The sequence below is a fragment of the Apodemus sylvaticus genome, chromosome 4 (genome assembly GCF_947179515.1).
Source record: "Apodemus sylvaticus chromosome 4, mApoSyl1.1, whole genome shotgun sequence".
NCBI lineage: Eukaryota > Metazoa > Chordata > Mammalia > Rodentia > Muridae > Apodemus > Apodemus sylvaticus.
This window is the reverse complement of record NC_067475.1, coordinates 147,316,302-147,329,890: the sequence shown is the minus strand read 5'-3', so window position 1 is coordinate 147,329,890 and position 13,589 is coordinate 147,316,302. Positions and strand designations below refer to the sequence as shown.

At 42.4% G+C, this 13,589-nt stretch overlaps 1 protein-coding gene across 5 annotated transcripts in view; it reads left to right on the top strand.

Annotated features, from left to right (window-relative positions):
- Window positions 1-13,589, top strand: part of Tbl1xr1 (TBL1X/Y related 1) — a 143,176-nt gene that overhangs the window by 55,430 nt on the left and 74,157 nt on the right. Inside the window, exon 2 of one of the 5 annotated variants that reach the window (XM_052180735.1) lies at window positions 10,337-10,400. The exons of the other annotated variants lie outside the window; for them this stretch is intronic. Within the exon in view, the coding sequence (XP_052036695.1) occupies window positions 10,389-10,400 (12 nt within the window). The 5' untranslated portion in view covers window positions 10,337-10,388. The remainder of the gene's footprint in view (window positions 1-10,336; window positions 10,401-13,589) is intronic. 5 annotated transcript variants of the gene reach the window in all.

The following is a 13,589-nucleotide window of genomic DNA, read 5'->3' as shown; positions in this document are numbered from 1 at the left end:
TAAAATTACTTGGTTTCTACTTCATAACTAATTTTGCTGCTGCTATGAATTGTAAATATTGGATATGATGGATATGGGATCCCTGTGAAAGTGTTGCTAGATCTCCAAGGGGTTGACACTCAACAGCCCCGAGAATCACTGCTTTAGAGGAACAGAACTTATAGAATGGATAGGTGTGTGTGTGTGTGTGTGTGTGTGTGTGTGTGTATGTATCAGTCATTTATATGTCTGTTAAGGGGATTTTTTAAAATGTCTTACAGACTGTGGTCTAGTTAGTCCAACAGTGGCTGTGTACCAAGTAGATAGTCCAAGAATCCAGTAGTTGTTTAGTCCACGGTTTGGATGTCTCAGCTGGGCTTCCATGTGCTGAAGTCCTAAAGAGGTAGGGGCTGATGCCAGTGAAGGGAAGGACTTGCCTGTGCGAGCAAGCAAGGCAGAGAGAGTAAGCTTCCTTCTTCCATGTCATTTATAGAGGCTGACAGGTAAATGTGTGGCCCAGATTAAAGATCCCACCTCAAGATCTAGATTAAAGGTGTATCTTCCCATCTCATACATCAAGATTAGAAGTGGGCCATTCATTTCAAATGATTTAATTAAGAAAAATCCCTCCCAGATGTGCTCAGCCCCTTGGTCTAGTTAATTCCAGACAATCAAGAGTAGGCATCACAATAAATAGGGCCACCGTTCCACAGGAGTCAAGCCACTGACTGAGAGGAGAGGACAGCCACCTCCTCTGGCTGAGCGTGAGCAGCTGAGTTTGTGGGAGCAGGATTATTTGGTGTAACTTTTCTTTTGCTATAACAAATCCCCATAATCAAAGGCAGCCTGAGGAAGAGAGTTAGCTTAGGCTTGCAGTTGTGTAAGAATAAGAGTTTATTACGGTGGGGTGCTCGGCTGTTAGTGGGACCCATGGTGGAGATCTGTGGCTGGAAGTGGTATCCATGGTGGAGTGAAGCAGTAGCATGTTAATCTGCTCTGAACTCCCAAAACTTGTGTGCTTCTCACTACTGCCTGCTGCTCCGGATTCAGGAACGACAGACAGACAGACAACAGGCGCGTGCGCGCGCGCACACACACACACACACACACACACACAGTTCTAAGCAGCTCAATGGCTGGGCACTCCACGGAGGTAACACACTCTCCCCTCCGGTATTTCTGAATTTCTTACTAAAATCTGAATCCTAACTTTTTGCGTGGACCCAGGTGGGCAGCCCTCAGGCCACGCTCTCCCGGCTCCTTTACCTGAGTGCTCGCTTTCATGTCTCCATCTCTCAAGCCCGATCTGATCTTCCTGCTTCACCAGTCAAGCCAACTGGGGGCAGGGACCCTCATCGTCTTTAGGCAAGCATACTGGTTCCTGTGTCATTTGGGAGCTGTATTAGCACAACTAGCATTAGAATCAGCCCACAACAGTAGGGCACATGGTTGTAAGCGGCATTCATGGTGGCAGGAGCAGAAAGCTGAGATGTCATGTCTCAACCACGCACTAGAGATATAGTGAACAGGAAGTGGGGTGAGGCACTAAACTCCCAAAGCTGCCTGCCTCACCTAGCTTCTTCTAGTAAGGCTCCGCCTCCCTGTAGTTTGTCCAAACAGCACCAACATCTGGGGATCAGGCATTGACCTGATGTCTGAGCGTATAAGGAATATTTTCGTTCAAATCACTGCCTTTAGATTTGTTGCTCAGAATTGACATGTAGGACAGTTGACGGTTTTCTTTCTTTCTTTTTCCCTCAAACCTTGATTATTGGCCATGTTGTTCATAATCTGCAATCCCAGCACTTGATGGCAGAGGCAGGATTACTGACATGAGCTCAAGGTTACACTAGGCTGGATAGTTGAAGTTCAGTAAGGCTTACAGAGTTAAAAACTTTGCCAAAACCAGCCAGCCAGCCAGCCAAACAGGCAGCCAACCAACCCCCTAACCTGACTGATTATTCAGCCTCTCCTTTGAGTTACTCCTGTCTCCTCAAGCCGTTGTTTGGCGTCTCCTGTTGACACTGCACCCAAAGACGCTCTGCATGTGTTATGATGTGTACATTTTGTTTGTCCTCACTAAGAAATATACCTGCAGTTTTTCTCCGTTCTGCTGTTGGCAGCTGAAGTCTTGCATGACCCTGTCCTCACTCAGTATACAGCTCCAGAGGTGAGTGAAGAAGTGGGCGTGTATTCATTTCACGGCACGGAGACACTGACAAGGTGAATGACGGGAAGACTCATTGCCAAAGCCTGTCTTCTAACTTGTTCTCGCGTCTCCTTTTTATGGCCCTTATTTTGAACAGTGAAAGTATTTTGCATGTTTTAATTTTATCTAGGTATATAGTTTATCTTTGGATAAAAGTAGAGACCTCGTTAGGTGGTTTTGAGCCATTCGACTCTACTCAGGGAAAAGCACAAGTGATTTGGAAACTCCGACTTGAGAACCCAGGACTCTAGAAGTAACGAATGCATACATGAAAGCAGTGAGGAGCCTTCATTTTTTCCCTTTCTCTTTCTTTTTCCTGAGGCAGGGTCTTATTACGGTCAAGGCCGTTTTTGAATTCTGATCCTCCTGCCTCAGCTTCCTAAATGCTGGGATCATAGGCACGTGCCACTGCCCCAGCACTTCAATAAACTTGCTGAATGAGTGACTGTCCAATGAATATTGTACAGATGCTGAAGAAATGAAGTAATTCTGAGGGTGCAGAAGCTGGGTTTTCATGTATTGGCTGGAATCACCTACTTTCTTACTGCCTGAGTTAGGGCAGTCATTACCTTATTATTCTACAAATAAGCCCTTGGTTATGGCTGGTAATGGTATATAAACTAGTAATGGGAAGGGGAAGCCACAATTCATAGGAAATCTCTAGGTGGCCACTGGCCCTAGATGCCTGCTTCAGATTGCTTACGATCTTGCATAGCAGCGACTTACAGAAAGTTGATGGACCAGAGATCCTCTGGCTCTGGCTTGCCGTGCACCCTGGAATTGAACCCACTCTGCTTTTCACTCTGCTTCTCCATATTGTGAATGAGCAGCCAGTTTTCCTTCTGCTTCTCACCTGGTGATGTGCAAACAGAATTTATTAGCTCTCTAGGTGGGACTTGCAGATTTCTTTTAAATTTGAGTAATCGCTGTACTGGAGGAATTCGAAATGGGATTGAAGCAGTTCGTTAACACCTTTATTTCTCGTGAAGATGCATTGTGATGAAATTTGATTGTACATTTAATTTGTTCAAATAACCAACATCTAGAAAAGTGAATGTTTACTGTCTGTAAGGCACAACCTTAAATGAAAATGTGCAAGTTGGTTCCTGTTAATGTTTTAAAATTATTTTTAGGTCATATGTAGATGAAAGAATAGGCAATATTCACAAACTATCAAGACCACAGTAAAGTCACTTTTTAGAATTTCTGAGTGACTTGAAGAAGGAATCATAGAAGCTTGCTAAGTTTACCCATTAATTGCGGTCATGAAAATAATCTATCAGGAATTCGGTCTTAATGATTTGGGCAATAGTTTAAAAACAGTTTTAGTTTTTAGAATTGCTTATTCTATTTTATATGTATGAGTGTTTTGCCTGCATATATGTACATATACCACATTCATACACAGTGCCTCAGAGGCCAGAAGAAGGCATTGGATCCCTAGAACTGGAGTTTTGAATGGTTGTGAACTACTTCGTGGGTACTGGGAATTAAACCTGGGTCTTCTGCAAGAGCAATAAATGATCTACACCACTGAGCATATCTCCAGCCACTGCACAGAAGTTTTATTTGCTTGTTAGTGCTTAGAAGCCAGGAAGTGGGAATACTATTTAATAATGTTAATGGTTAGTTCAATACTCACGACCATTTTTAAAATGGCTAACTTTTATTTTTAGTTTTTTAAAAGAAGTCTCAGTATTACCCAGGATAACTTTGAGCTTCAGGTCAGGTGAGCTTCCTTAGTTTGAGGTCCATAGTAATGATCCGTCCTGCCTTTTGTATTGAGATTTTTCAGAATGTTTATATACAACTGTGCTTAAGAACAAAATCCCTGTTTTGTGTTTAGCAACGCGTACATTCTCATTCAGTGTGTCGCTGGTACTTTACCACATCCCGTCAGTGGTCCTAGAAAGGGCAGACCAGTGTTTTTCACCACACAACAATCTAAGATACCGACATGGCTGGTATGTATGACGCCCATCTCAGCTCCTAGATCTTGCTGCACATCTGTTCAGACACTTGGTTCTCACTGTACGTCTCTGTTGGCAGCACTGTTCTCTAAATCAGCACAGAGCAGGCAGAGAACTGTCAGGCTGTTCCGTCCTCCGCCAGGTCTGGAGCTTTCAAGTTTTCTCATGTGTGAGAGAAAAACCAAGTTTTTTTTCTGGTGATTTCCTAGTTAGTAGTTTGTGGAGAATGGCTGAACTGAGGCCGTCAGTAAAGTTAGGAAGCTTGTTAACTGAAGTTCCATACCAGAGCCCAGGGTAGACGACGGAGAGAACGGACTCCTGGCGGTTGTTCTTTAAACCCCTCGCACCCTGCGCCCACACATGTACATGCCCTTGTGTATGCAAAAAATGAAACTAAGTTTAAAAAAAGACTAGATGAATCTGTGAAAAGGAAAGCATTTAAATGTTATTGAATATTATAATGTGCACTAATACAGCTGGAAAACTGTGAGGGAGACATTTGTGTTTACATTTGTATTTTGTAAGCTTTGCAGGTGAAACAGCCTGGTTTTGGCACAAGCATATAAAATGTTGAGATACCCAGATAAGGAGGAGAAGAGGAACAGGAAGTGCGTGTGGAAGAGTAAGCCAGAGATGTGATTGTTGTCTTGTGTACTCCTTGTCATGATGGCTACTAGGGAATCTGGCAGGCAGTGAGAATGGTGACCAGGTTTGCAGTAAGTCCTTGAGTATATCAGGCTGTCAACAAAGAGAGTGTCTCTCCGGTTTGTCTAAGACTTAGGGACCAGAAGTCATGATGAAGGAAGACCCACCTGTCCTCACCTGCCTCATTTCCTGAGGTGGCCTTTCCAGCTGGCTGTCATTACTGGGAACAAAGAAGGCCTGGGAGTTAAGAATACTTCATGCCCTTGATTCGCTTCTTAGCACCCACGATGGGCAGCTTACAATGACTTAGACTAATTTTAGGGAATTAACACTCTGGCCGACTTGGGTATCTGCACAGAATGTGGCACATGCACTCAAGGGACGCCCCTGTCCCCAGTAAGCCTTAAAACAAGACAAAATAAAAGAGGGGCAGTAGCACTCAGTTGACAAGAGGCTGGCTCTAAAATCTGTTTATAGAACTCCGGGGAAGTAGCTGGCCCTGCCCTCACAGTGGGCCAGGCTTCACTGTTGCTCTTGTGACCTCTCTACTGACCGAAGTAGGAATCAGGCCATAGACCCATAAGAGGAAAATATGGGCAGTACCTTTGAAGAACAATGGCTATGTGTACGTAAGTAGCACGATCCTTGTATGATGTAGTGCTTCTAAGATGTGGAAATGAGTTACGATAATGTAGGTTCAGGCATACAATATTACAGAACTGAGGATGATTATTTATTAAATCATCTTAGTTCCCATTCCTTACCCTTACAACAGAAATGCACTTGTAGTTTTCTGAACTTCAGATATTGTTTGCATTTGTTACACTTACTCTTCCTTTTTCTTCCTGTGAAGGAGTTAAAAAGTGTTATCACCATTGACCCGTCTATTCTCCCTTCCCTCCTCCCTCCCTCCCACCGGAGGAGATGATACCTTGTAAGCTACTTACCCCTCATGGGAGGCTATAAGACAGCATGTTCTCCATAGGTTCTGAGGCAGTATCTCTCAGGTTACATCTTTAGGAGAGGAGATAGTCATGAAATGACTAGCTACTGCGGTGGGAAAGCTTTGGCAGAGCATGGGTTAGAGTAACAGGCAGGGCATGCTCAGCTGCAGACACATGTGAAGAAGCATCTACAAACAGCAAGGAACTGGGGATTAGTGGTAGGAGGCAGGGAAAGAAAAGCTGTATTTACAGACTGGTGCAAGTCTGGGGTGAGAGGTGAATTGAGGTGCTTTGGGAAATAACTAAACATAGGGGTGGGGGGACCCCACTTACCACTTCATATAATGACGCCTTGAAGCCGGTTGGGGCAGAAAGGCAGCTTTCAGTTTTCTGTTTTCCACTCTTTGCTTGGGAGTTGAGCCCTGCTGCTAGCTAGGAGGTGTGCAGTTTAAGGAGGAAGGGTAGCAATGCAGTCCCCATCCCCGTAAGCTCCTGCTTCAGCCTGCGTCATCAAGGAAGAGCAGGGAACAGCTTGTGCACACTATGGTTGCTGTGGACGAAATTGAGATTACATTAACGTCAGGTGAGTAGCACCTGAAGTTTTGTGACCAAGTGACTGGTTAAGCAATACCATAACCAAGAACCCTCTGTTGGACTGTTTGCTTCAAACTTTAAAGAACTCAAGGTTTAGATACCAGTGATACCACACTACACATATTGGGAAGTGTGCCTCTTCAAAATAATTTGGCCTTTAGACTTTATCAGAGTTGCAGACGGGAAGCACTCTGAGATGTTTGGAAGGGAACTAACACAGTTTGGATGTGACTGGGCAAGCAGGACAAGTTGGATGGCTTTCTCACCTGTTGGGCTGGGGAACTACATAGAAATACAGCTCTCTCCCAAGGGATGTAAAGGATACTTTATTCTAGGGTAAATTTGAGTTAACCATGACTCCTGGAACAAAGACTGAAGTCACTCCTAAATACCATGTTTCAATGTGGTAATACTCTTATACAGTTCTTATAGTAATAGAACGAAGACAGTAATAAGCAGAACATCTAGACAATATTTCAGAAATGAATTAACTGTGTACAATTGTATCTCAGAAGTATCCAGAAGCTTTAGGAGAGTAAATGGTAAAAGACTGTAGGTGTTGATTTTAGGACCCCAGTCCATGGTTTCTGCTGAAGAGACTGCAAGATCTTTGACTCAATCCTCCGTTGGGAATAAGAACATGTGTTCTTTCCTTAGTAAAGTGATGCTTTGAAGTCTTCTGGAATAGTTTTTTAGAGAACTAAGGCTTTGGAAAGATCCCTAAAAGCCATCTTGGGAGGGTAGGTCAAAACCGAAGTCTGGATTTTTCTGATGCTCTGTTACCCACCAGCTCTCTGATCTTGGTCTGGGACTTCTCTGAGCCTCACTGAACTTCGTTGTGAGACAGGTGCAAGCTTTACTGCAAAGAGTGTTCATTTTGTCACCACTAGAAGAACAATCTTTAGTCTCTTTGCCTTAGTCCTTTAGTGCACAAAATAACCTATATAAAGCTAAACTGTGTTTAACTTTCAACTTCTTACTGAAACAGTTTTTCTGTGCTATTTATGAAATAATTTCAGTTTCGTTGGCTTAGGTAGTAGTTGTGTGTGTGTGGGTGTCTGTGTCTCTATGTCTGTCTGTCTGTCTGTCTGTCTGTCTGTCTACTAGGTAGAGGGCAACTTGTAGGAATCGGTTATCCTTATGGGTTCAGGGATCAAATTGAGGCTGCCAGGCAGCAGGTAACTAAATGAGTCATTTTCTTCTCCCCCCTTAACATTTTCTTGGTAATTAAAAACATTCTGGGCTATGTAGCAGAAGGGCAGGGATATTTTCTTTAATTTTGAAGGTGTAGCTGCTGTGGGCCCACCTTTTTTATCTTTTTTATTTTTAGAAGTTTTTAGAGGCTCTCAGGCTGATCAGTCAGATGCAGACATCCTTTGTAGGTGATGGGACAGTAGATGGTGCCTAGCCGGCTGGAAAAGGACCAGAGTGCCGTGCTCCTCTCCTGGGGCCACGTGACTCCTTATATTTCAGAACTCTCAAATTAGAAGTGTCACCGTGGAGTATACTGGTGCTGCCCACCAATTGGGGGAACAGGTGAGTGTGGAAACGAAGGCTCGTGAGCATTGGTAGAGCGGAGCCTGTCCCAAGGGCTGAGCTTCCTTAAAGGCTATGCCGAGAGTGGTTGTAAGCTTGGGTTACATGTGGGAGAATATTTTTTAGACAGTACCTGGTTGAGATCCTTTCTCTCAAGGATAATTTTCTTTTAGGCTGGCTCATTTCCAGAATCTCCCATTTCTCCCTGTTCATGTCTGTCTGTCCTCCTGTCTGTGTGCTGCTCACCATCTCCCAGTGTGTTGTAAGAGTGACTGAGGTATATTTATTCCAGGGAATTTATCAGTAAAAGGAATCCAGCTGGCCTCCATGGGATTCTGCAGATGCACATTTTCACTCTTCTTCTAATGCACATTGGGACACAGTGGAGGGGGTCCCACAGAACAAGGCCCAGGCTGGGAGAGGGGCGGCTTTTCCACACTGAGAGAGCTTTGGTTGTCTTGATTTTACCTGTGAAATAGTTGTAAAGTAGTGGTGATAGGTATAAATGTTTCTGGGAATGCTTCTCAAGCATCTGTAACTATTTTTTAAAAAGTTTACTGTCTAAGCTGTACTAGGGCTTATGTGACTGCACGTTTATTCTTTAGTGACATTCTCCTGGTTCCTAGTACCACATGTCTTGGGAAAATTTTAGAAATCTTTTTAAACTGTGTTAGAATACTTTTATGGAAATATTTAGAGTCAGACTGATAACATTACTCAGGTAATAAATGGGATTATGACAACCTGAGTTGAATCTTGAGTGTTAGAAGGGAAAGAAGCAACTCGTAACGATGGTGAATTTCTGACCTCCGCGTAAGCACTGTGGCACGAGTGGGTGTGTACCCTGGCACACATGCATCACATATATACTAATAATAATATTTCAAATAGAACATGTTATAAACAATTAACAAATATTGTGGCTTGTGTATCTCCTCAGTGGCAGCTGATACTGTTTATGATACCTTCCATAATACAGTACTAGGTAAATCTCTATTAGACTGCCTAGTATTTCTCTCAGGGATTGCAGCTTTATTTTTAGGAGATGGAAGATTACAACAGATGTTTCAGAGAAAGAAATTCAAGTGCTTGAAACATAATAACTGCTTTGTGAAGATGAAGGTCCTGGTATGTTGTCCAGCAGGTAGTTGGAGCTAACACCAGTCCAAGGCTCCTCTCAGGCCAGATCGCCTGCATCCAGGGTGAAGTGCAGCCTTCCCAGGGCCCTAGTGCTCTTCAGAGTCTAAACCCTGAGACCCTGGCCGTGCTGTTAACGTTGGACACAGTGTGCTTCTCCCTCATCTTCTGAGTCTTGACAAAGCCCTGCTGGCTTTAACTCTTTCCTAATGCCTTATCCTGACGTTGTGTCTGCACGTGAGGCGGGCAACCTTGTGATGCTTAGCTGTTTGTCCCAGAGCTGCCAGGACAGATGGGGCAGCGCTGTCCTTGCCACACCATTCATCGTGAAAGAGGGCGAGGAGCCTTCACTTCTGCTGAAGATTGTGCTCTTTGCAGAAGTTCAGATTTTCTGTGTCTGTATCTAACTGCAAATTAAATCAGTTCATGTTGTGTCTCCTTTTATGCATCTTATTAACAGATCTCCATGGTACCTTGTTTGTTTTGTACTCTGCTGTTGCCTTTTTGTACGGTCCTTATTATTTGTAATTGAATTTTGGAGAGACACCGAGTTTTTCTGGTTCCTCATCTTTAGTCTTGAAATCAGGTGACTGTAGCTGTCGGTTCTCTTGTGGCGCTCCCTCTTGTTTTCAGCTCTACTTACTGTCCAGTCTGACATTAAAAGAAGCCATCCCTTGGGGCACTCCTGTCCTCTCCCCTATGTTGTCTGCTAGTCCAGCTGTTTGCAGTCTTGGGAAGAGTGCGGTCTAGTGGGGACAGTGTCATCCCCTCTTCTCTCCTAGCCAGTGTGCCTGTGGGTTTCAGGCAGCAGAGGCATTGCAGTCCCCTGCCGCCTTTAGATACTTGTGCAGCTCCTGTAGCTTCCCTTTCCCTGGCTTTTTCATTCCCCTAAACTACTGTCTAATTTTGTTTTTGAAGGCACAACACATAATATATTTGTTTCACCAAAAAAAAAAAAAAAAAAAAAACATTAGGATTTCTTAGGCATTGTGAGCTCTATCACTAATTTATAACGTTAAGAGGAGAGGAACAATTTGACCTGAACAATGGTGATGTACTCACACAATTTAAAAAGTAATAATGTTTTTACATGAATCTTCAGTGTTTTTGTTTTGTAGTAACAGCCAAAGTTTGTTAAATTCTGTTATTTCCAGTGAACTCTGAAGGTTTTTTCAGTTTTTTTTTTTTTTTTTTTTTTTTTTTTTGAGATGTGTTCTGAATAGTTCAGGGTTGCCTGTGAGTTATGGGTGTGTGCCAGCATCCTGGCTCAAACCTAAAACTTGTACAACTGAACTTTGACCTTGTTAATCTTGTTTTGACAGGGTCTCGTGGTGGGGCCAGCCTTGAACTCTTGATCCCCCATCCACCTCCCAAATGCTGAGAGAGGTAACTAATAACAAACTTGACTCACACTCGACCTCTCTTTAATTTAGAAACTGTGCTGTCGTTGAAATTGAACAGGTGGATTTTGAGATCTTTGGGAACCTTTTGCTGTATTTCTACATGGTGCTTTATTTTATGTTTAATGGAAGTTGGAGCTATATCATGCACAATAGACTAACTCAGCTGAAGCATGTGCCTGGTGCTTAGATATCTTTGTATGGATATGTGGTCTTGAAAATTGCCCAGCTTTAGAAAATGTAAGGTCATAATATACATAACCCGTTGGCTCCAATTTCGCCAAGTAACTTTAATAGCAATGGAAGGGAAAGCAAGGACAGTTCCGCTCATGGAGGCGGCTACTAACTGTAACTGACCCCAGGCTGCTTCTCTAAGATCTTCCTGCAGGGGGAGCTACCCCTACCTCATCCTTTGCTCGGTGTCTGGTAAGCACTATGTGTGTGTGTGTCTGTGTGTGTGTGTGTGTGTTGGGAAGAGTTTGAGCAACCATGAGTGTGTATGACTGACTGTGAACTCAGCATATTGTACCCTGTTTCAAAGGCTTTCTCCTACACTGCAGGGTTGTCAGACATGCGAGGAAAATAACTGATAATTTTTTTTTTAAATCAACAAATGAGGAAGGATCAGTTGGAACTGATTTACACATATAGCTCCCATAAAAATGGCCCCATTTGGAATTGGTCCATTTGTCATCTTGGAAGTCATGTATTAGTGACAATTGGAATTCTGTGATATTTTCCCCAGGAATTCATTTAATAAAATCTTTTTCACCTTTTTATTTATGTAGCTGGAGTGTGTTGTGGAACTATTGAAAAGACAGGCAAGCTTCCCGCACTACTGTTGTCAGCTCTCTGCCCTGCGCCTGTCCCGCCACATCTGCCTCTAGACTAGCCTCAGCAGAGGCCAGTCAGCAGTAGTCCAGCTTTGGCTTGCTTGCCTCTGGAGCCCCTAGCTCCTTCTCAACCATAAACCTCTGTGATCGGTGGTCCCGCATTCCGGTAACCCAGTAAAACAAAACTCCTGAAGCTTATAATTAGCCAGTCAGATTTATATATCAATAAATTCTCAATTTACAAGATACCCACACAATAATTTCGGTGCCAGTTGATAATGATATAAACTGCCCACCTAGATTAGAAAAGTTACCCCAATAATTTTACTCTTATATATAATATCATATCGACTCAAAGCCACATTGGTTCTGAATCGTCCTTTCTGTCGTCCATCTTGCTTCCTTCTCCTCTCTCTCCCCGTCTCTTCAGTCCCCATCTCTGTAACTCTTTGCTCTGCCTCTCTTTTCCCTCCAATCATAGGCCTCCTGCTACACTAACATTTAAACTAATTAGGGAAAATCCTGCCACATGTCACCCTTTCTGTTTAAAATTTTTTTCTCTTAAAATACAAATTGAGTACAACTATTACCATTTTGAAATTTATAAAGTACAAGATAGACCTAACACCCAGTCCATCATTTTTGTCAGTAAAATAGAACACTGTCATCTGTCCTAACTAAAAACACTTATAATTTTACACCTGAATTATGTCCTGGCTTTAGATTTTATGCTATCTGAAAACCATCCTCTCAAATCTGTTCTCTCAATGTAAATAGACTTGGTTGGCTATGAGACTTTAAGTCTTCAACCCTGTCAGAAATCCAAGAATGACTAATATGAAATGAAAAGATATAGGAAATCTAACATAGCTTCTAGAACTGAGACAAATTGTAGAGATAGCTGCCGACTACCTATGTAGTCCCAGTAAATCCATCTTTAGCCTTCTGTCCCAGCATCATCTGACAGACTTTTGAAAAACAGGAGTTGTTAAGGACTAGCCTGTTCTGTCTTGGCAGAACTAAGGTGTCCTAACCTGTAAATTGTGTCCTTTTTTTGGACAGTATTTTGTCTGTAGATGAAACGAGACAATTCTTGCCTAAAGGTTGTCTCACCACAACTGGAGCAAGGCCCTAGATGCTCAGTGTCGTCTTTGAATCTAAGAAAGGGTGTTGTCAGGAGCAGACTAGTCTCAACAACAAGGGATTTGTGGATTTCTAACATTTTTGAAAACTAAAGTAATTCTTGAACTGTTTTCTGTTAACTATTCTCAGCTATTTCTAATTAAAATATCTGAAAACACCCTAACAATAAACTCAGTGCCATGAATATGCTATTTCACCCTTAACTCACAGGTGTAAACATCTCAGATCAGTTTATAATAACAGTTATAGAAAGACTGGTTCTAATCCCTGTACTTTTAAATGTTTGCATCAATAGAAGACATTTATACCAATGAATCCTTTGATTTTTGTATCAAAATAAATTCTGTACCAAATAAGAAATTATGACTTCAACTTAGTAACATTTATAAAGGTTTCTACCAAAATAGATTATGGCTATATAATCAATTCAAGCTATTTCTCCCCTGTTCCAATTTTGAACATTTCTAAATTCCCTAGAAAGATAACTTATAATAACCACCTCCAGCCCCAAAGCCCAGGGAACTGGGGCGACGACTCTTCCAAACTTCTTTAAGCTGAATATGGGCATTGAGATATTTTTGAAGGGGGTGGGGTGGGAAAATAGGGGAGTTGGTTGGCCTTAAGAAGGCCACACCAACGATTGTATTAGTCTTTGATGCCTGTATCCTGACTGGATTCTGCTGAAAGTCTGAGACATCAGGAGTTCAGGCAGGTCAGGTCAGCATGTTTGACGAGGAGACTCATGAAGGCTGGATATTCTGTAATATACAAATCCCAAAACAAAATTTTAGTATTATCAATATATACTTTTTGTTTGACTTTCTGGAGTCTAGTCCTGGGGGGAGGGGTCTCCCTTTATCAAATCTGATTCACAGTACTCTGGAAGGTATATAGACACTAAACACCTTTTCTAAAAACACAAAGACAAAAACCTTTCTCCCAAATTAGCATATCCTTGAGCCAGTAATCAGAAAACCCTTTATTTAGACCTCTCCCCCAGAGGAATAATGTAATCACAAAACCCTAAATTATACCCATTTTGAAAATTAAAACAATCTAAAATAAATGAAGTAAACTAAAATACTGTAGTGCATATTCTTTAGCCAAGCAGGAATATAACTCGAGATTCCTGTGGAGCCAACATAGACAGGAGTTGAACATCCTGTCAAGCACATTAAAGCACCAGCTATCTGTTTGGC